This window comes from Elaeis guineensis, chromosome 9, assembly GCF_000442705.2.
Source record: "Elaeis guineensis isolate ETL-2024a chromosome 9, EG11, whole genome shotgun sequence".
NCBI classification, from domain to species: domain Eukaryota; kingdom Viridiplantae; phylum Streptophyta; class Magnoliopsida; order Arecales; family Arecaceae; genus Elaeis; species Elaeis guineensis.
The window spans coordinates 13529186-13552681 of record NC_026001.2 but is presented as its reverse complement, the minus strand read 5'-3'; the positions used below and the strand labels follow the sequence as shown (position 1 = coordinate 13552681).

The following is a 23496-nucleotide window of genomic DNA, read 5'->3' as shown; positions in this document are numbered from 1 at the left end:
ATTATACTCATCCAAGTGATCCTTAAGTGAAGTTCTTTCTGTCATGCAAAATGTGTGTAATTTTTTCTTCAAATATAATCTATTAGTCAGGGATTTTGCCATATATAAACTGTCTAGTTTTTCTCATACACTTTTGGCTGTATCTAGTTCCATAACATTGCATAGGACTTTATCACTTAAATCTAAAAACAAGGTTCCTAAGGCTCTCTCGTTAATTTCTTCTTTAGCAGCCTCATTATCTCTCGGGATTAAATCCATACCCTTAAGGGCTTTTGCAACATCTTCTTTAACCAACAAATATTTCATCCTTACCTTCCATAGTGAAAAGTCTCCCGTGCCATCAAAGACGGCCACTTCATGCCTGATAGTGGTGGAGTGAGAGACAAACGCCGGATCATTAGCCATTGAAAAACTTTGTTTCTTGTCACTAGCCATCCAAGTGCTCTGATACCAATTGTTGAGATCATGCGCACCGGATTGGATCGACCTAGGCTTTTGATCTAAAGTCTAATCTCTTTGAGACAATTCACCAAACACATTGCAGGCATAAATAAACAAAGATAAAGAAATCAAGATTTACGTGATTCGGCACAAGAGGCCTGCATCCACAAGGAGGAGGAGCAATCCACTATAAATCCATCCCCAAAAATAGGTACAATATAAGGTATAAAATACCTTTAACCGAAGCCAACAAGAAGGCAACAGAGTATCGAAAAGAAGGCAACAAAGATCCAATCAGATCTGCCAATCTCAGCCTCGGCAATAGATCAAGATAAGATAATACCTGAGGTGAAGATACCTTTCTCAATCCTCGGTAAAAAATCAAGATGAATACCTCCTTACCAACCGAAGAAGCGTTCGGTCATCAGCACAGGACATCCGTGAAACCGAGAAGGAAGAAGACAGGTAGAACACTAACAGAACACCATCGGAAGAAGGCCAGGAAGAACACCAGCGGGAGAAAGCCAGGAAGAACACCAGCGGGAGAATACCAGCCCGCACAAGAACACCAGGAACCACCACCCGCACTCGCACATACCAAAGAAGGATGCCGCGGCCTCCTTTTAAAGAAAAAACAAACTCCTCGAAATAGAGGTTCACCCGAATAAGAATTCTAAACTGTCACGGGAGATAAACAAGGAAAGAGTATATATTTAAAACCATTTTGTAGAAAATCCTTGATCTCTTTATAAATTTGGAGCAATATATAACAGTATTAAATATAAATAGGTGGACTGAGAGTGCCGATTGTTGATACTGGATACTTCAGCATATTTTAATCCAGCTGGATCATCTTATACATGAGATATATGTCTTCCAAATCTATTCCAGTGCATGGATCAAGAAGTGGAATAACTTGCTACCGATTGAAGCTAATTTACCCGTTCTAATGACTCATGTAGGCGACTATACCTTAGGGGGAAAAAAAAAAAAAGAGAGGAGGATCCTTAAGCCATTAACCATTGTAAAATGGTATACATATCCACATCTTTATGTATTTAAGTACTGCAAAACCAAGCAAAATTTATGTAACAAAACCCATCTCAAGAGTCCCCATAAAGGACCGTCCAAGTAGTAAACCAAATGTACCTCAAGCTCATGCCCTGAAACTTTTCAGTGGAAACGTGGTCAAGGTGGAGAGCAGCAACGCGGAAGGTCACCATGTACATAACAATCGATAAAATTTTGCACTACAATTACTTCAGAAGTACAAGAAACCGTACCGGTCAAACCACCACTCTATTTTAATCACTATTTGATTAAAATGCTAGAATCTCTAAATGCTCTTACTTGCCTAAGAATTTAGATTGAAACCAATAATCCATGGGAACCACAAATACACGGCTTTTCATTACTCTATTCACTAATAATTTAATATCAAAAACTATGAAAAAATAAGCAGTGCTTATTGCTAGAAATTTAGGAATCAATCAGTTTGAATTATGAAGTTCCAACGGATATATATATATACGTTTGTTCCTGTGGCAGCAGTATTCAATAGGTCCTTCTGATTACTAATGCATAGCTACAAATCTAGAATAAGTGGACAATAAACAATCAAATTGGAAGTAATAAAGTAGTCGTGCATTTGCGTGAGAAAATGGCCAAAGCTCAGAACCTTTTGCATGAACCTTAATTTATGTCCAGTGATTAATTAAAGGAGAAGGTCAGAATGCACTCACCTTGAACAGGGGTTCATATTTTTCTTTAGGATGCATGCATAAATATATTGCAACCAGTGTTGCACGATAGCTAAAATATTTAACTAAGATAAATTAATTTATAAGATGGTCAATCATTAATTGGACATGTAAATCTAACCTACAAATTAGTGAAGGTGGCAGCTCATCCTACGAAGTGAAATCAGAAGAATAGTTGATAATTGAGGACCTTATAAGCTCAAACTCCCAACCACCCCTCCCTTTTTTTTTCTTTTTTTGGGGTAATTTAGACTTTCTCAAGCTCAAACTTCAATTATCCAAGAAGCAAAACCATGTCAATAAAACTTTGCTCCAAAAAAGTTAATAAGAAAATAAAGATGAAATTTTGATAAGAAGAATAACGTATCACGTGTGCTGAGATCGCAAGTGCATGTTAGTCATTCAATGCTCTTATGATATATTATCATTAAATCCCATGCACATAGGATCTGATGCTGGATTAGTTAAGGAAAAGGTGAAGTCACATGGTCACTACTTAATGTCAGCATTACAAGTGGTTGGTTTAAAAAAATTATCAAATAAAAAATAAAACATTATGTTTGTCAAGAGAAGAAAAAAGTACTGCAACAATCCTACCTATGTCTCCAAACTAAAACTTTTCTCTTGATTTTATCAATGTTTGGACCGAAAGTGTAAGAAAAAGGCAATTGTATATTGTTCATTTCAGTTAGCATTTTCAAAGCATTAATTGAATGTTTTCATACTTGGGATTTCGAGCCAATCTAAACTGATGTGTAGAGGAAGTCATTAGTTTCACATGGTTGGTTGATTAGTTTGACATTATAAGCCAAGAGTTCTTGGCAACAAGAAAGTTCAGAAAATCTGAAGGATGCAAAATAACTTTGGATTTTGAGCCAATCTATACTGATGCGTAGAGGAAGTCATTAGTTTCACATGGTTGCTTGATTAGTTTAACATTATAAGCCAAGAGTTCTTGGCAACAAGAAAGTTCAGAAAATCTAAAGGATGCAAAATAAGTGACATATGTATGTATGTATGTATGTATGTATGTATACACACACACACATACACACCCATGAATGATATCTTGAATTTGTAACTTATTGGCGAACATTTTGATCGTCTGAGACTACTTGGTGAATCATTATTCCATGAAGAAATTCTGGAATAGTTGAAGAGCCATTCAATAATTAAGACCGGAGGAGACCAAATTTCAATATTTAGTGGCTTTAAGGCCTTCACTAATGAAAAACTTAAAGTGAAATTAAAGGACTGTTCTAGCATCTTTTCTCTCCCTTTTGGCATCTGTTTCTCTCGGCATTCATCTCATTAAGCTTTTGAAACAAACTAGTACAGCTTTCATCAAACTTTACCAAAAATTCATGTCTTTAAGAATTAATACAATATTAATATGATATTTATAAAGAACTTTTCTGGATATCTACAATTTATTGAAGCGAATGTTATTATAACACAAATCTGCAGTAACTCAGAAAGTCACTAAAAAAAGTCTCTCAGCTATCTTACACCAATCATTTTGCACCTTTTTCGAGTGACATTTTTGAATTACTGAAGTATTTTTCAACAAATTTAGGAGAAGTGTCTCACTTATCCATTATTTTTATGTATACTGGATTATGAGGTTAGTCGACCATCGGAGTCAACTCCATGCCAGAACGTACAGCCATGCATGACCACTAATGAATACTTCAGCATCACTCAAATTCAATTTACGATGGCAAAAGCCAAATACCAACCTAATCATAAATAATTTTATGGCACCCCACTGGACTAGACGACTCCAGCCCTTGTCTTGCTTTCCACTCAAACATATGCATGAAGCATTCATCTTAACCCTATAAATACACCTCCAAACCTCCCAAACTTCTCCATCAGCACATCTTACAATTTTCACTCTGTACTATCCTCTTGTTCTAATGGCACAGTCCATGAGTTTTCTTATCACACTGCTCTTCATCTCCTCCACAACGGCTATGGCAGCCTTCAACATTGTAAACCTTGGTGCCAAACCCGACGGCCAGACCGACTCAGCCAGGCCATTCCTCAGAGCATGGGCTGCTGCATGCCGAGCTAATAAACCAGTGACGATCTATGTGCCGCAGGGCAGGTTCTTCCTCAGTCCAGTAGAATTCCTTGGGCCGTGCAAAAACAAAGGGATCAAGTTCTTAATTCATGGGACCATCATTGCACCTGCTGGTTACAGTTCAAGCATGAACTGGTGGATTAGGTTTAAGAATGTCGATGGTCTGTCGATCTATCAAGGGACGCTCGATGGGCGAGGGCAGTCTCTCTGGGCCTGCAAGATGGCCGGCCGCAGCTGCCCATTTGGTGCCACAGTAAGTGAAGTACTTTTAAACTTTTAAAGCGAGTCTAATTCATGCCACAAGTTTCCTATGATTTACTAGATTATGTAGATAAGAGAAATTATAGTGATCTGAGAGGCAAAGTTTGAGTCTCTAAGCTTTGAATTCAGTCAAGTTGCCTAGAGTCAACTTCCAAGAGTCAATAATAAAAAGAAACTTCACTGCAAACTATGGCACATATTTAAATTATTAAGAGTCTTAAACTACATATTAGTACAAAGCTGGCTTTTAATTCAATCAAGTTGTCCAGAGTCAACCTCAAAGAGTAAATAAAAAAGAAATTTCACTGTAATTATAGATCATATTACAATTATTAAGGGTTTTTAACTACATATTGCTACAAAGTGATGAAGACCTGCGAATTTTAGAAGTGGCTTAATGGAACTCAGTTCTGACTATTGGTTTTGCTTTCAGTCTTTATCATTCAGCCAATCAAAGAATGTGCTCATCAGTGGCCTAACTTCGATTAATAGCAAATTCTACCACTTATCAATCTTCGGCAGCAGCAATGTGAAAATCCAAGGCGTGAAGATCACTGCCCCAGATGCCAGCCCCAACACTGATGGCATCCACTTGCAGATGTCCAGCGGCATCACCATCAAAGGGAGCACCATAGGGACCGGCGACGACTGCATCGCCATGAAAGCTGGGATGACCGATGTCTGGATCGAGAAAGTCCGATGTGGCCCAGGACATGGCATCAGGTGATGATCACCACATGGTCCGATCCAATTGCGATCGAATGGCAGCAATTTTGATCTAATTTGCTAATGAATTGTGTCTCTACAATGCAGCATTGGAAGCTTAGGAGATGCGGCCAATGAGGCTGGCGTGCAGAACATAACAGTGAGGTCAGTGGTGTTCACTGGGACTCAGAATGGAGTAAGGATCAAGACATGGGGAAAACCCAACAAGGGGTCTGTGAACGGTGTAACCTTCGCAAATGCCATCATGCAGAACGTCCAGAATCCGATCATCATCGACCAGAACTACTGCCCCAGCAACCGGAACTGCCCAGGCCAGGTAATGAACAAAGAACCAGTACTAATTTTCGACATCGGCTAGTGTAAGTATGTGACACTAGTTGTTCGAACTAAAGAATTTGGGCATGTTTGCAGAGCTCAGGGGTCAAGATCAGTAGGGTGTCATACACCAACATCCGGGGATCGTCGGCGACACCAGTAGCAGTGAAATTTGACTGCAGTCCGAGCAATCCATGCAGTGGGATTGGTTTGAAGGACATAAAACTCAGGTATCAGAACAAGAGGGCGCAGGCCTTCTGTAAGAATGTGAGGGGGACTGCTACCGGTTTTATCGATCCACCGAGCTGCTTCTGATGCATGGATCCATTGCTGGACTTGCTCTAGTGATTAATGGCAGATGTTATGGACTGCTTCCGGTTGGCTGGCTTGTTAGAGAGTAAGTTTGCCAGATTCCGTGAGAATATGGGTCAAAACTTCTTTACTTGTTATGGTAAGAAGTCCACAATGTATTGGTGGTCCATGGCTTGTAACTTGTGAGCTCAGTTACTGGGAATTATGTGGTATTATGCATTGGCTGATAAGATTCCTTATATTTTTATGATGAAGATCGAATGCCATTTATATTTTGACTAACAAATATGCGAGATAACCTGCATATAATGTTCGAACTTTAAATGATTGGTCAATTTAAATGCGGCTGTAAGATAAGAATTTGAAAGATATGTATTTTTCTACTGCTAATGCTAACATAAGATTATATACTTTGATTTAAATGTTACAATTCTCAAAATAAAAATATACAAAAAAAAAGTTGCAGTCCCTGACCATAGCATTGCTTTTGGAATAAAGGAGTGATAATGTGACTCCATCATTTCCATAACTAATCTAGCAGCAGATCCCATGCATGTTCATGGGAGTTGATGATGGCATGTCAAAAGAGTATTTAATAATTAACATTTATTTGTGATTAAGATATGACATGTAGTAAAACTGACTAATTTGAGAAGGAACGCAATGGTGTTTGGATGATCCAATCAAAACGGTGCTTTAAACTCGTACTCTACCTAACATATAAAATAACATTATGTGGGGGTGAATCTTACTCCTCCAGTTACTTCAGGAAAAAAAAAAAATTTGTTTGCAACTCTTTTAGGGGAAGGTTACGCTAATCTTAATGCGATGAATAGAAAGTATTTGGATCACAGCAATTGTTTTCTACAAGTCAAGTTGATAGAAATGAAGCATGACCTTGAGTAGCACCTGTTCTTTTGTTAGCATGTTATGTAAGAAGTCCGCATCCAGCGAACGAGAATAGGGTGAAGAGCCTTGTTCCTGGACCTGTCCTAGTAAGGTGCTTTTTTATTAATTTGGGGGTGTTTGGTAGGGGTAGAATAGGAGTGGCAACTATTTGATTCGAAGAATTTTCATTTTAATCCATTCTGATTTCTATTATGATTTTGATTTTCTTTACGAACCAAATATCCACTTGCTATTGCTGTTGATTGGAGGCCTATCTTCCAAGAGGTCGTTTGATTCATGACTGGAGCCGGAATCCGGATAAATTGAAATAAGAATCAGAATGACTATATTTTTTGAAGTATTTAGTTCGTAATCGGAATCGGAATCAGAATCAGAATGGAAATAAAGAATTGAATCGTTAAGGAAGAGTCGAGATTGGATTTTAGGAAGATTGAGCCATTTTTATTTTACTCCAGAATCGAAATCAGAATGGGACTCCCCCCAACTAAATGGTTAGAATGGAAGTCATCTATTCCTATTCTTATTTCCATTTCAACCCCCAACTCCTCCCAACCAAACACCTCCTAAATGATATATATGTGATTTACACATGATCTCAAAAGAGGATTACATTCAACTAAATAAGTTTTAGGAGGCTAATTGCTATTCTAATTTGATATGGGCATCTACTTAGAACCTCACTCAAAAAGATTAGTCAAAAAATATTATTTAAAAGTTCTTAACCTAGATAAGTACTCAAGATCTACCTAGTACATAACCATTATGAGATTAAACATATACTTGCATGGGCTTCTCACATGCTTTTTCAATTTAGGCCCTAGCGTCCTCTCTAGGTTAAGAGTCCAAATTCATTCAAATCTAACCGTAAGTATCATGCACAAATTCAATTACAAACATGATAATTAGCTCATGGTCAACCTAAATGGGTCCATTTACAATATCCTTTAGTTCACATGGGCGTGGACTAGATCCATTCTAATACCATTTATAATAATCAACTCATCTAAAAAAACTAGCCAAGAAGTGCTATGTGGATTCTTGAACCCTATATAAGTATCAATCTATCCAATGTATAGCTGGCGTGGAACTAAAGTGTTAAACACATGTCCACATAGGTCTTTGCTACTAGTCTCCCATCAAAATTTATTTGTCAAATACTATCCAAAATAACAATTCTTAAAGAATTTATTTACATTCTAGCTATGGTATTATGTATTGAATTGCCTTGCAAACTCTACACGCTATCACCAAATTAGCTGAATCCAACCATGCACTCCATAATTACCTATTTTTAATCAAGATTGGGGGGTGTACCTTTTCTATAAAAGAAGGATTCTAAGTGCTTGGAGATTTGTGCAGGGCATGATCCCACAGTCCACATCATGAAAGAAGATCAATCATTCTTTTGCGCAAAAGATGCAATCCGGACCTTTTGATTGTTCTGTAATTCAAACCTACCCATGTCATTATGAAATGAAGGTATATATTACCTGGACTAAAAACATCGTTGGACCATGCACTGCCCCTTGTTCCATTCCAAAACTACTACAAGCAAATCATTTTTAAGTTAGAAAGCTTGGATGCATGAAATAGCCATAATGGGTTGCTTTGAGATCATCCAATAATCACTTCAAGATCTGTGTGTGTGGATGAATGACGGACTTTGGAGTGTTTAGAGATCTATGCAGTGAGTGATCCAATGGTGGATTCGTGCACAGGAACATGAATCCTTCTTTCATTCCAAAGATACAACCATGATCATCCATAATGCTAAAGTTGTTACTTTTGTGCTCAAAACCGCATTGACCATCCCTTAGGTCTCATAGCCTAGGGGAATAAAGGCTACAGATTTCCCCACTTGAAGCCTCCTCAAACTCGATACTTATTGAACTTTAGCATGGTTGATCCATTTCTTCAATATGTTTTACATAAGATACTGGATAGCAAATTGGAGAATCTATCTACTCTCTGATGATAAACTACTGACCAGAGGAACTACTTGGTCATATAAAAATAAGAACCTCATGATTCGTGTTTTTAACTCGTATTACATCATCAACAATAAAAGGCATTCACTGTTTTTAAGGACATTTGATAAAGTTTTCAAGCTGATGCTTAAGAAACTAATGTAGCGAAGGCATTAACAAATATAATGTAAATTACCAAACTCCGATGAGCTTACACTATCCTAATAGTCAGCATATTTAGTAGCATTGAGCAATTTCATGATAATTAAGTATCATTTTTGATGATCAAACAACAAAAGCTATGCACCATTTTAAAGAGGATTATTGCTGTATTTTTGGCAAAGTAGCCACACATAAGAACATCCATGATGGCACAAGCTGAACATGGAATCACAGCTGCATCCATAAATGGGCAAAGCTGTGATGGCACAAGACTTAAAAAGCTTGTTTCTAATCTCTACATATCTCCAACTTCTCAAACCACAGTGAAGTCAGAATTCAAACCCATATCTTAGGATCTTTTGAAGAATTACCAAAAGATTTTACTAGCTTGATTAGCCCAAAATTTTCTCTGGACGAATAACTTTGCACCTTGTATTTAAATCAAAAAATAAACTGTGCAATTAGATCTTAGTTTAGCTTCTTGACAGTTAATTTTTTTGTTATGCCTTCAGCAAATCATTTAACATGGCAGCAAAAAGCCTGAAAGACCTGTTGAGTGGGACAAAGGAGCTGGTTCATCCACCTAAACCATCTCTAAACCGGTCCGGTCTTTCCACTGATGTAGGTATCCACCGGCCTCTGGCTCCCGTTGCCTTTCCCCAAAACAAAAGTGTAAACCGGATTCTCCGTGCCGATCATCCGTCCATCAAGGGTGACTCAGCTACTATGGTTTCTTGGCTTCAGATATGCATACGAAGGGATATTAGTCACTCCTGCTGTATGACATAACGATTTTGTTGTCAAATTGTGTAGATATCATTAGATATATTTTTAGAGAGACGAATGCAGTTGACTGGGTTGCTACTTTTATCATGGAGTACTTGCCTTTGGATTGACTTACATGAGATCCCTATCCCCCTTAAAGATATTTTGTTTTCTAATTTTCTTGAATATATTCATATTAGAAGGAGTTGAATAATCCTCTTACCCCAAAAAAAAAAAAAAATCCTTAAGAATATTTTGTTTTCTAATTTTATTGAATATATTCACACTAAAAGGAGTTGAATAATCCGTGTTACCCAAAAAAAAAAAAAAAAAATGATGAAGAAGAAGAAGAGGGAACAAAGGATTAAACCCAAAACCCCGGCAAAGACCACGAAGAAGAAAAGGAAAACAACCAAAATACTAGTCGTATTTGGTGTGTGTGTGTGAAAGGATGGAAGCATTTGAGGTACTGCGGGAACTGATTTTATTAGTTGTTTTCATCGGTCGGAAATCCCGAGGCAGAGGTCTGCATCACATTAAGGGAATGGTTTGGAAGGTTCTCATCAAACTGCTTTTTGTTTCCTTGTTTATGGAGTTTAGTAATCTGAGGGGAATAATGGTTCTTTTTATGTGCTACAACATTCAAAAGGTAGGCCATTTTATCTCCCATGGGTGGATGATTTTTTTTAAAAAAATATTATTAATGCTAATTATTTTGATTAGACTTTGGGATTTGGAAGGTCTTGAAGACTTGGTCAATGACGGGTTTAATGGATAGGGTTTGAGGAATATTGTATTTCATGAAGATCTTGGAATGTGGTTCTGGGCATTGTCTGCTGGCTTTTAATTTCCTTTGAGGGAAGGAAGAAGGGAAGTTTCTTGAAGAATCGTGCATTGGTGGCTGCATTATTTTGGGATTTGGGACTCTAAGGGAGAGGGAAAGAAACTTCCTTTTGTGATTGGATCATTGGGAAGAGTGGAAAGCGTTCTTTAAGGTATAGAAACAGTGATCTTGTGCTCTGTTTGGGGTATGCTGTGGGAAGTTGGAGAGTTTCATCAAAAGCTTCAGTAATATATACAAAATTATTATATAAAATTAGTACACAAGCAGGTTTTAAGCCTATTTGCTAGGATATCATCAAAAGTCTCTTTCCTGCTGTTCCACTTATTTTAGCCACAACTTAGCCTCTATTTTTTTTTTTTTTAAAGCTTCTTTTTGAGGATAATGATGAGTGTGCCACGAAATGTTTCATGGAAATGATGATTAAATGGCTGCGTTCTGAATGCATCCTTCATAAAAGTGTGGGTTTGTGCTGTAAAATTGGCTCTACTAGTCCTCTCAACACAAAGTTACATTTTTAAGGCAACGGTTCTTTGGGTGAAATAAGGTAATAGACAAAGGAAGGGAGACGGGGTTAAGATTCTTTTCTGTAATCTATTTTCAATGGGGGGAATGGAGAAACAGCAGAGTTTTCATGTGGGTGCCTTGGAAGAACTTCGGAGTTTCCGGTTAGGGGCTATGGAGAAACAGAAAAGTTTTAGATTAGGTGTAATGGAGAAACAAAAGAGTGTTAGGAGGGGATCAATGGAGAAGCAACAGAGCTTTCATGAGAAGAAAAGGAAAGATGGTTTTAGGAAGCGAGGGGACACTCCTCTCCATCTGGCTGCCAGGGCTGGCAATATGGTGCATGCTATGAAGATTCTTTTGGATTGTAGTGATAGCCATTTGAAGGATTTGATTTCGAAGCAGAACCAGGATGGAGAGACGGCACTCTACATTGCTGCAGAGATGGGGCACATTGGGGTCGTTCGAGAGATACTGAGTGTTTCAGATGTTCAGTCTGCCTCACTCAAGGCCACCAACAACTTCGATGCATTTCATATTGCTGCTAGGAAGGGACATCTGGGTAAGCCTTATAATCTCAACTTTTTCAATTTCATGCAAGTAGCTAAAATATGCTGCCACCTAATCAAAGTTTGAGATGCTTATTTTATTCATGCACAATATTCTTCACTGAATTATTAGTTTCACTGCCAGTTCAAAATAGTAGAACGTTAATAAAATGCATAGTATTCCCCTTTTGTCATGGTAATTAAAGACCCAGAATTATCTGAATTTTCCTATATTAGGATTTGGGAAGCTAAACCATGTATTGCCACCTGTTCTTCTATTGGTATAAGATATTTTGCTTCTATCTTCCACTGTTGGTACTATACTTTGTGAATTTGTGCCCATTTTATCTTACTTTTAGGGAAAATATTGAATTTAACAAATAGAGTAGTTGCTTAGAATGGAATGATCAATGAGTTCATTAACTAAAAGCTTCTGCTATTGCTGTAAAGGTTGCCTTTTGCTGTTTTATGGTGGTGGGCTAGAATTTAATGACAGGCTTCCAAGAAAATAGAATCGTAATCCTAAAATAAAGTCATGGATTCTGCCATTCTTGTACACTAAGTAGAGTCATCAGGAACATGTATATCCACCTTTTCTTGAAATTAGCTCTTTGATTCTGCTTCTAGTTTTATGCATTCATCTGCCACTTCAACTCAGTTATTAAGTTGCTGTCTGTAACATCAGAAAAGTGGATTTACAATAGCCTTTTCACCTTTGTTTTTTTCCTGAATCATTTTTACAGTGTGTAATTATGGTCATAATATAGAATCACTTAAGGATTTGAACTCCTCTCTAAGTATGCAAACAGTTTGTCAAACTCAGGAGAAATACTAATCCTTCATACCATCTAATCATCTAGAATGAATCATTTATTCCCAGTCATCCTAGACTGAAAACTTTTTGATGTGGATGACTATATTTGGTTTATCATACTTTATTAGATTAGACCCTTTTCCTACTTCCAATTTTTTGGAGTTTTGGTAGTTCATATCATATCCCAGTCTATAAAGTTTGATTAATACTATATTATTTTTATCTTGAGTTCTGCAGAAGTGCTGAAAGTGTTCCTGCATTCTTTTCCTGCACTGGCCATGACAACAGACTCATCGAATTCTACAGCCTTGTACACAGCTGCCACTCAAGGCCATACCAATGTCGTCGATCTTCTGTTGGAAACAGATGCCAGCCTTGCCAAGATCGCCCGGAGCAATGGCAAAACTGCTTTGCATTCGGCAGCAAGGATGGGACATGTAGAAGTAGTGAAATCCCTTCTAAGAGAGGACCCAAGCTTGGGTTTGAGGACCGACAAGAAGGGGCAGACAGCAATTCACATGGCAGTTAAAGGGCATAGTGTTGAGATAGTGCTGGAACTACTGAGAACCTATCCTTCAGTTGCCAGTTTGGAAGATAATAAAGGGAATACACCATTGCATATTGCGACTAGGAAGGGTCGTCATGAGGTATGTGATTATGTTTGCAATATGTAAACTTCAGAGTAGGATAATGGCATGCATGATTGATATATGACTGCTCTTTGATGGTAATCATTGCTGAACTTCAACTGTTCCCACTTTTACAGAACTTCATTCCTCTAAACCAACATGCTTTAGGTTTGAAGCTGCAGTTCTTATATATATGACCACTGAATTTAATTTAAGGGGCTTGAAGATATGTTTTTAGCCAATCATGGTTGAACTTAGATCTGTACACTTGAGGTTTTAGAGAGTAAGGAGAAAACCCCTCTTCTTGATGTGTGAATGAAAAATCATGATTGAATACATGGTAAGGAATGTTTTAATATATGCTGTTAATTCGGCATACTTATTTTCAGGGTATTGATACTCAACTTTATTATATGGTGCTGTAGTACATTTTAACTGCATCTTTTGTGAGAAGTGCTTTATTAATTTGGATTGAAACTCCTAATTTAGGACAGGTTCATTAAGAACGTTGTTTTTTGGTCTATTTGTATGAAATGTACTTTGTGAACTGTTGTCCATGGAAACAACTGAGTGTGGTGCACAAAATTATATGTTTGCAGATGTATGTTCTAAAGGTCATGTGCAAGTTTTAAGAGAATTCTTTTAAAGAAAATTTGATTTGTTTGAGGCCTCTTGGTTCTTATTTTTAATTATAGGCTTACTTATCAATCAATACTTTATCTCATATTCGGACAAAATTATATTTGTGGCCTCATATCATCTAAGTTAATTGAGTTTGACATTTTATCTGATTAATAGATATGATTGTCACTAACATTAGATGTGTATATGCTAACTATCTTTCCTTGTGATGATGTAATCCTCAATGGTAATTACAAATGCAGCATAAAATATTTAATTAAGGCATCTTGGAGGCTTTGCTTATTCAGCTGTCTTATTAATTTATCCTTTTATCAATACCTTTTGCTTTGGGAGTAACTTTGAATGGCATTATTTGGTTTTGCTCTAAATGTTGTCTATTCTATTTTCTTTTCAGTTGCTTTGAGCTTCTTCTTTTTTTCCTAATGACCTGATAGAACTCATGCATCTTTTAAACAGGAAAATTATGTTATATTTTGGTCCATCCTTGGATCTAGGTTGTAATTTGTAAATATGGCATGTTGTCTTTATATTGTTGATACTAGGAATGTATCAACATGGAGAGACACAAAGATATCAAAAGTACGTATAGATATGCCAGAAGAAATTCTTTATTTAGAGAACTTAACTTATTTCAGTTTTGAAAGATTTACAATGGGAAGTTGACTAGCTTCAGAGCTTTATCGTGTACACCTATGTCTTGAAAATTTAATGTACATTTAAATTTGACGGACATATTTTAAGCCATGAGCTTGTCAAATATGTCAGCCTTTTTAATTTCACAGACATCATTAATAGGTATATGACACAGCAAGTTAACAACTCCAAAATAACATCAGATAACGTTATTACGGGGAACCCAAATCCCCAAAGACAAAATCTGATTTGATATAGTCTTGCTTGTAGTATATGTTGGCTACTTTAATATGTTTCACTCTATGCTGTTATGCATCATTGCACACTGGATAAAAGCAATAGAAAAATTAAACTGGTACCAGCTAATACAATTACAAGGACTGCCAAAAATTGATATATGGCCATACTATGTGATTGATTATATCATAATGGTGAAAAATATATGTCACACGATATGGTAAGATGTTTAAAACAACTCCCTTTATAAAAACTCATCTCCCACAAGCATGTCTTGTCAGCTGGCTTCACCTGAGCTGCAATTTGATTGGGGGAGATACATCTCAGCTATTATTTTTATGTTGCATCAACACTTATGCAGCCACTGTGCTTCTGCTTCCTAGATAACCTAAGAACACACATAAAATAGAGGCTTCTCATTGGCTTTTTCTGCTTCCTTAGCGCCACAGGATCTTCCCCTATGAGCAAAGTCTAAATTTTGCTCAAATCCTTTCACAATGACAAGGTTTCTCATATAAAAGAAGTGGGAAACAGACCTGCCTGCAGATTGGCTCACTAAGAAGGGGAAGTGGACTATTACGAAATTTGGCATCCTGACTTCATCATGCAAATGTTGTAATTTGTCTATATGCTTATGTAATTATTGCTCCCATGAGCATGTCATATCTGGCGTCGATGGATTGCCCATCCAGAAGGTGGAAAAATGGAGGAGAACTTCCAGTACGAAGATGCCAAATACATCTCCAGATACTAGGACATACAAAATTATAAATAACTTCTATCATAATTCCTTATCAGTGTCTGATATTATTTTTACAGTGCAGTACTGCCCTTCCTTTTCTTTTCTTTTCCTTTTTTTTTTTTTTTGGCTTTATCTACTTACTTTTTTTTAACTAACGCAGATAATGCAGGCTTTGTTATCAGTTGATGGAATCAAAGTGAATGCAGTTAACAGAGCTGGGGAGACAGCTCTTAGTATTGCAGAAAAATCTTGTGATGGAAAAATCATGGCGTTCCTAAAAGAAGTTGGTGCAGTGGCTGCAAAGAAGCATCCAAACCCCCCTAATGCTGCGAAGCAACTTAAACAAACAGTTAGTGATATTAAACATGAAGTCCAATTTCAACTCCTACAAACCCGTCGAACTGAAATAAGGGTTCAGAACATCAAGAAGAAACTGCAGAAGTTACACAGAGGGGGCCTCAATAATGCCATCAATTCAAACACGGTGGTGGCCGTGCTCATTGCTGCGGTGGCCTTTGCAGCCATATTCACTGTGCCGGGCCAGTACGTGGAGACCCCAACGGATGGCTCAACTCTTGGCCAAGTCTACATAGCAGAGAATGCAGCATTTATCGTCTTCTTGGTATTTGACTCCTTGGCCCTCTTCATTGCTCTGGCTGTCGTGGTGGTGCAAACCTCCCTGATTGTTATTGAGGAGAAGGCAAAGAGGCTCATGGTATTTGTGATCAACAAGCTGATGTGGCTTGCTTGCCTCTTCATCTCTGCTTCCTTTATGTCCCTCTGTTATGTTGTGGTTGGCCGCCAGGGGTATTGGCTCGCTTGGGTTACCACAGTAATTGGTGCTTTGATCATGCTGACCACCTTGGGGTCCATGTGCTATTTCATGATCATTCACCGAATTGAACGAAAAAATTTGACGAATATAAGGAGGGCCTCTGGGAGCAGGACCCTCTCATGGTCTATGTCGGCGGCATCAGAATCAGAGATGCTGAAGAATGAGTACAAGATGTATGCACTTTAGACTGTGCATGCTATACATTTTAATTCATCAACTGTAAATCTTGGAAATAACCCAGAGCATCTTCTACATCCCTGTATATATTCACTCAAAAAATACATCCTTGTGTATGTATATTTTTTATGCTACCATGAAACATATTACACTTTTTTAATGAGAAATTCTACATGAAAAGTTTCAGATTATACACTACATTTTACTGATGGTAGGTTAAACACTACACTGTCTGAACAAAAAGGCTATTATTGCTGAGATACTCTCTAAACTTATGCTGTAACTTCTATGTATACAAGCGTCTTGAAGATAGCCTAAAATGGTGCCAATTTTCTGTTGTCTTTTTGCATGATGTATGTATGTTGACAATCTCTATTTGAAAGTAGGAATGACAGCATGTTAAAGCTTTGATTTGTGTCTAACAATCTCATTTAAGGGAAATAAAAATAGCTGAGAATTGCCATACCCGTCGGTACCATATTATATTGATATTGAACCGATATGTAGTCTCGTATCTGTAGTGATACTTGATTTGTCCCTCTGTCTGTTGAGTGAATATTCGTTGCAACGGTGATACCATATCATCATTGTAACAAACCAATCAAAAATCAAGAATCAGTGAAATACAAAAGCTAGTGTCAGGTATTATCCATGGGAATCGGTGAAATCCATGGGAATCGATAAAATATATGACAATCGATGAAATACAAGGGCTTTCATTGGTTTGTTATAAATTTGATGTGGTATCACCGTTGCAATGAAATTTTTTTTACTTGATTTATCTCTCTGTCTATTGAGTGAATATTCATTGCAACGGTGATACCATATCATCATTGTAACAAACCAATCAAAAATCGAGAATCAGTGAAATACAAAGGCTAGTGTCATGTATTATTCATGGGAATCGGTAAAATATACAACAATCGATGAAATATAAGGGTTATTATTGGTTTATTATAAATTTGACGTGGTATCACCGTTGCAACGAAATTTTTTTCCTATCTGGTTCATAACATATCACATATTAATACTATAATAAATGGTATCGATGTGGAATTTGATACTGAGACAACGAATATTGAAAATAGCACTTTAGGATTTCTTTTGTTTAAATTATTCATCGTCATACACCTTCTTCCCTCATTCTTCATATTTGATGAGCTATAATGGCTGATAGCATTGAATGAATTTTACAACCATCTACTACCATTACATACCGACAAATGCATTGAGATGCAGAGGGATATTTAGTTGATGAGCAACACTGTCAAATTCCAGAGATGACTACTGTCACTCAGAACAGCCTACAGTTTAGGCAAAGATTAATGGTCGGAAAGGGTTGATAGGCAAGATTATAAAGATATCAAATGGGTAGATTGGTTGTCCATAGAAAAAAATTGGCAACAAAACTGTGTTGTTGATTTACTTTGATCTCTCTTTTTTCTTATATTATGGGTGCTTTTGTCATCCATGAGGTAACTTTAGATAAAGCAACTCAGACAGACTGTATTTAATTTGAGTGATCCTGTATTTAATTAATTTCTGTGTTAACATGCTATCTAAGACTGTATATTTTTTAATTTCAAATTTTTAGCTTGAATGGAAAAAATATTATATAATTTATAACTTATGTGTCACTTTATTGTATGTTTTGAGAAAACTGATGGGGCATTATCAATCATTTGAAAGAAATGATGTGACAATTGAGGACATTGAAGTAGAATCTTGTCTCAAGGATAGTGGTTATATCTCCCATATAAAAGAATGTTTGATTTTTTTTATGATATCAATTATTTCATCGCATCTTGCATAGATCTCAAAGCAGTCAAATTATTTTTATCCATCCATCCGTGCAAATCTCAAAGTAGTTCTTGCTACTCGACTCCAATAGTGTCTTTGTTGAGAGTCCGATCGAATACTCTGATAGATGGTAGCCACTCTCCGAAGCGGTCGAATTTACAAGAAAATTTCATGCACTGGAGCATGTCTGACGAGAACCCTTTAATACCTAAGTCAATCGGAGCTTAAGAAATAGATGACTTATGCATCAAAGGGCTCACTGCCGAATATACTTCGACGTACGAGCTTTTCTTACAGGTCTGATCATTTCAAAGGATGACTACCATTCATTGGGAGCACCTAGTCGGACTTTTGATAGAGGTGCTATCGGAGTCGAGCGGCAATCAAGCTATTGACATCACGAAAGAATGTGAATCATTCTTTCATGCGAAGGATATAATTTGAACCCTAGTCTAAATAGGAGGATGGAAGTAGCACATCTTGTGCATATTGTCCCTAAAATTTATCTACACTTGCAATTGACTAATACATCTATTCACACCATGGAACACAAATATAGTTAATCACACACCAATTAGTATAATTGGGAAAGTTATTGGGGTTAAGTTTACCATATTCATCCAAAAGGCTACTCTCTCAAACATCTTCATTACACCACATTGTCATGTCAAGATCAATATCCATCATCAATTTAGAATGAAATGGTTGTCGATCACCGATAGTACTCACCCCATGGAACACACACACCATTCCTCCCATCATGTGATCCTGTCCTCCATCCCACCATCCATCATGCTGGGCCTCATGACGGGACCATCACCTTTGTGGCACACGCTATCATTAGCGCACCCCAGTCGCATCAGAACACCCCAGTCCCCCGCCTCCCCTAATCGACCAGCACTCATCCGTAGATGAACGGCTCCGATTCCAGACAAACAGCAACGCCGTATGGATAAATTTGTTCCCTTCCAAAATACTGTCAGTCCCCCAACAAGTCCCTGAAAAGGTCACAAACCCGATTTTCTTGTATTTTCCAAGCACAAGAGAACCGGTCTACAGATGCTGAGGGAGTTTTTGGGGAAGCGTAACAGAGTGTTTGTTCTTTCCTACCCTCTTCACTATAAAGAGGCGACGGAGGCCGACGCTCTCTCTTCCCTTTTTCTTTCTCTGCTATGATGATGTTGTCGGGTGGCTTCCACTCTGACTCCCCGCCACTTCTCCAGTTTCCGTAATGCCCTACGGGCGGATCGATTCCTCTCGTCCACTCCCTGTGAGTTCCCTCCAAATCCCCCCTTTTCTCTTGCCATTATTCTTCCGTCTCTCTGGATTCTTGATTCGATCCGTGTTTTCTTCGCTTGTTTAGGCGGATTTGAGCTGGGAAATGGATTTCTAGGCCGGTGGATTGGTGGAATTTTGGTTCTTTTACGGTTGTTTTCTTGTTTGTTATTTTATTTTGATGATTTGGAGGTTGTGGGGTTGATAAATTCGTTCTGGGTGTTGGTGTAGGGTTTCTCTTAGTTTGGTGGGGTTATGGGGTGGAACCCTTGCTGAGGGTTTCTTTTGAGGGTTAGGGCTTTGGGAGCTTTTTTCGTTGTGAATGGGTTTTTGGTGTAAGTGGGTTGTAATTACCTTTGTAAGTGGTTTAATTGAACGATGAGCCGAGTGTTGATGCATGGATCTGGACTCTGCTGGGTGCTTTTTTTTTCCTGATTTGTAAGAATTTGAGGAAGAATGACATTGAGCCAGTCCTGGGTGATTGCAAATGAGGTTTTATGGAGTGAGTAAAGAAATCATGTAATTTTTTCATGGCATTTCTGTGGGAGTGGTCTTTGATTAGTTATCTTGCATGGTAGTTTCGTCACTCTGCTATGTATTAGAGAGACTGGCTGATGTATAAGGGATAACTAGATGATTGCCTTATTAATATTTGGTTGTTAGGTCATGCTATTAGGATTCAAGATGGAGTTAGATGCCAACAGATTCATGGTCATTGCTTGAAACAAAGTGACTTTTAGGGGATTTTCTAGTGTTAGATTATGATTGAATTTTCTACTTGACTCTGACCCATAGTTATATATTATCTATATGGAAATTTGTTCCATTAGGGAAGATTTTATGGATTTTTGAATTGTATTTGGTTGCTTCGTTTAGATCATACAAGCCAAATATGGCAGTCCTCATGTGATAACCTCTTCTTTCAGCAAATTCATCCAATCAGTTGATCCTGAAGCCAAAATCCAAAACCAACGTATCTGAAATTCATCAAACATTAGGTCTCTTGTCTGATATGACCTTTAAACTCTCAGCTATGAGCTACTAGAACTTATGAAGATTTTTTTTCCCCATATAGTTCATGTTTATTCTAGACAAATATGAAATTCAAGCTAAATTAACGAAAATTCTAATGTGTGTAGGATTTTTGCTTCGCTAGTTGCTTTTGCTTGATGAGGCTTGTCCTCAAGCTTTTTCTATGAGTTGGAGCAGAATATCTAAGTCCTAGTTCCTAGATTCGAAAAGCTAAAAGTTACATGAATGGAATAGCAAAAAAAAAAAAAAGTTTCTCATCATAGTCAAATGATATTATGAGTATCAGGCTGCTTCACTTTTTACTGTTTCATTTTGTGGTACTGGTAAGTCTAAGATTGGATATGGCATTAATGCTTGCATCCTTATCAGCACCAACGAACACTTGAACTTCCATGATTATTGATTTGATAACTGTTAGTATAATGCTTGACTTTCAGTTGCCTCTTTTAAGCAAATAAATCAACCATACCCACCCTTAGGGATGAGAAGGTGTAGTGAAGGAGTTGGTGATCTAAACTCAAAATCTTGATTATGCTATCTTATGTAAAGTTCAACCTTGATAAATGATCTCCTTCACTGGATTTATGTTCTTGAGGGTGCTCTGTGATAGGCAGTAGATAGCAGGGGCCAAGATAAGGTGAAAAACCTTGTAATCTTTATTATCACAGAGAAATAGAGATAGATAGAACTCTTTTACAAGAACGAACTCAAGTCTCAGTACGGGTGACAAAAAGGAGTCGTGAACTCTTGTCAATCATTTTCGCTTTCCCTGTATATGTCAGCAATAGCTTCAGCCTTCTTGCTTCTTACTTGGCTTGCTTGAATTTACCAAAAATTCTAAACCGCTAATGACATTTTTCCATCATAACTCTACTTGACAGAGATGATTTGTACAAACTTGACACAGAACATTGGGTGATTTATATCATGGTGGTAAATGGAGATGGTATGAAAACAGAGGGGGAAAAAAAAAGAGAGGAGGAAAAAGAAGACAAATGGGTTGTGAAATCCACACCAGGAATAAAATGATTCACTTCAAAGTAAGCATCAAGGATGTGCTACAACGTTGTTAAAGAATCAATCTTATGGTGACACAGAAGTTTAAAAAGAGGGTTTTGATGAAGCGTTGTGACCCATAATGTAGGTTGTTGACCTTTCATGAGGAGGGGACTGAAGAAGAAGGGCTTCTTGAGGATGTTATCTATTGGATGGAGGTCTTATTCTTTCTGATGGATCAGATGGTTATAAAGAGATGATACCTGATGAGGATGTTATCTGTTTTTATAAGAAAAATTCATGATATACATTCATATGGAAACTGTCTTTTCGATCATGTATTCCACTTGTTCTTGTCACTGTAGACATATATCATGAAGGCACATTTCTCAAGTGTATATTTATTATAGAAAAGAGACTTCTTTTATGTTTCCCTTCAAAATTTTCACTGTGTGCACCTCACCCAAGAGCACAGGAAGGTCATGTACGATCAATTGTCTCAAGATACTTCTCAAGGAATTTCTGCCATATTATAGTAGGCATGGATCATTAACTCATTTAAAGTTGCACCACTTAGGGGCCATTGTAATGTTTTGTAATCCTAGAAGGACTCTTGACCAATTAATGATGATCATGGGGATCTTAGAATGTACTGATTCTGTAATGGATGCCTGATCAATATGATGCCTGGCTCCTAATTCATGCCACAAGCGCCAATATAGAGGTTGTTTTAATTTACCTTATCTCAAAAGTTACAATATAATGAGACCAACTGTCTGGCTAATGTATAATTTATTCTAAACCTAATATAGAGCAAATGAGTGATGCATCTAATTTTTTACTAGGAAGCATACCCCCAAAAGTAAGGAGGTTATGTATAGTTTAAGATACTACCTAACCTGTTCAATAGGCTCAACTAATTTGGCAGGAATTAATTCTTTGGTTAATTGTCTGAGTGCAGAATTTCTATCAATCTTGGTAAAAGACAAGTTAACCATGAAACACCATATATCTCCTTTAAAATCCTACCTTACAGAAAAAGGAAGAGTAAAAGCGTAAAACACAACTGGCTGAGAAGATGCCCTCAATTTATGCTCTCATGCTTGCAAAGAATGCATAAAATATAATTAAGAGTGTTAGCCTGCCACTTGGTTGCTCTAAGCCATTCGGTTTTACCTGGGGTGCCCTTTCTCATCTGGTGACAGTGAATGTTGTGCTAGCATCGGTTTAGTTTCTTGTTATACATGTATGATGAGAAGGGCACTGAATCAATGTAACCTGCAACTATACAAGCAGAGAGTACCATTTGTAGTTTGGTTGCTACAGATGTTGTGGATGCTCTGCGTCATTAATCTTTTGGAATCTGATTTATAAGCAGCATCTTGTGATGCAGTTTTGAACAAGTTGAACTTTCTGTATGTGATCCAAAATTTGATATGAGTGAGACTTTCACTGATTTTGACAGGGATTTTCTGCCATGGCTGATACACAGTCTGTTGCTACACTCATCGATTTTACAACATCGAAATTACAGCAACTGCAGCAGGCTTTTTCTGAACTTGAAAGCCATAGTGCCATATCTTTGAATTTGAAATGGAAAGAGCTTGAAGAACACTTTCATGGGCTTGAGAAGTCTCTAAAGAAAAGATTTCATGAGTTGGAAGACCAGGAAAAGGACTATGTCACTAAGGTCGCAGAGGCCCAAGAGATGCTGGAGAAGCAGGAAGCAGTGGTTGTGGCCAAGGAACTTACTTTGTTGGACCGGTTGCAGGAGAAAAGAGATTCTGCCTTGTCTACTATATTTGAGAAGCAAAAATCTGCTCCTTCAGAGCCCATCATTAATGGCATGAGTAGTGGTGTGCCTGATTCTGTTGTTGAAGAAAATTTAGATGTTAAGATTGCCAAATCTTGCACTGAAGATGTGAATCCTGGTGAAAATGGCAATGCAGATGCCAAGCCTCATTCTGAGTTAATGAAATTATGTGAAGAAATGGATGCAGAAGGACTCCAAAAGTTCATTTCAGATAATCGTAAGAACCTCAGTTCCATACGTGAGGAAATCCCAAGTGCATTACGAAGTGCAACCA

The 23496-nt window shown here is 37.5% G+C and overlaps 3 protein-coding genes and 1 long non-coding RNA gene across 4 annotated transcripts in view; all 4 read left to right on the top strand.

Moving 5' to 3' along the window:
• The first annotated feature begins 4092 nt into the window (after positions 1-4092).
• Positions 4093-6179, top strand: LOC105051510 (polygalacturonase). Its single transcript, XM_010931993.4, has 4 exons — positions 4093-4540; positions 4982-5271; positions 5362-5590; positions 5686-6179. Exons 1-4 carry the CDS (start codon positions 4121-4123, stop codon positions 5902-5904), a joined length of 1158 nt encoding a protein of 385 aa, XP_010930295.2. The 5' UTR covers positions 4093-4120; the 3' UTR covers positions 5905-6179.
• A 4438-nt stretch (positions 6180-10617) lies between these two features.
• LOC105051511 (ankyrin repeat-containing protein At5g02620-like) lies at positions 10618-16458 on the top strand. The gene is made up of 3 exons (XM_010931994.2): positions 10618-11611; positions 12649-13058; positions 15455-16458. The coding sequence occupies exons 1-3, from the start codon at positions 11149-11151 to the stop codon at positions 16313-16315; spliced, it is 1734 nt and encodes a 577-aa protein (XP_010930296.2). The 5' UTR covers positions 10618-11148; the 3' UTR covers positions 16316-16458.
• Positions 16459-19218: 2760 nt separating this feature from the next.
• LOC140851529 (FRIGIDA-like protein 3) overlaps positions 19219-23496 on the top strand; it is a 12077-nt gene continuing 7799 nt past the window's right edge. The window contains exons 1-2 of the mRNA XM_073243098.1: positions 19219-19376; positions 22875-23496. The exon at positions 22875-23496 is cut by the window's right edge and continues 429 nt beyond it. Of these exons, the coding sequence (XP_073099199.1) occupies positions 19338-19376; positions 22875-23496 (661 nt within the window). The 5' untranslated portion in view covers positions 19219-19337. The remainder of the gene's footprint in view (positions 19377-22874) is intronic.
• LOC140851530 (uncharacterized) lies at positions 19383-21836 on the top strand. The gene is made up of 2 exons (XR_012134244.1): positions 19383-21453; positions 21558-21836. It is a non-coding gene; the product is annotated as an uncharacterized lncRNA (long non-coding RNA).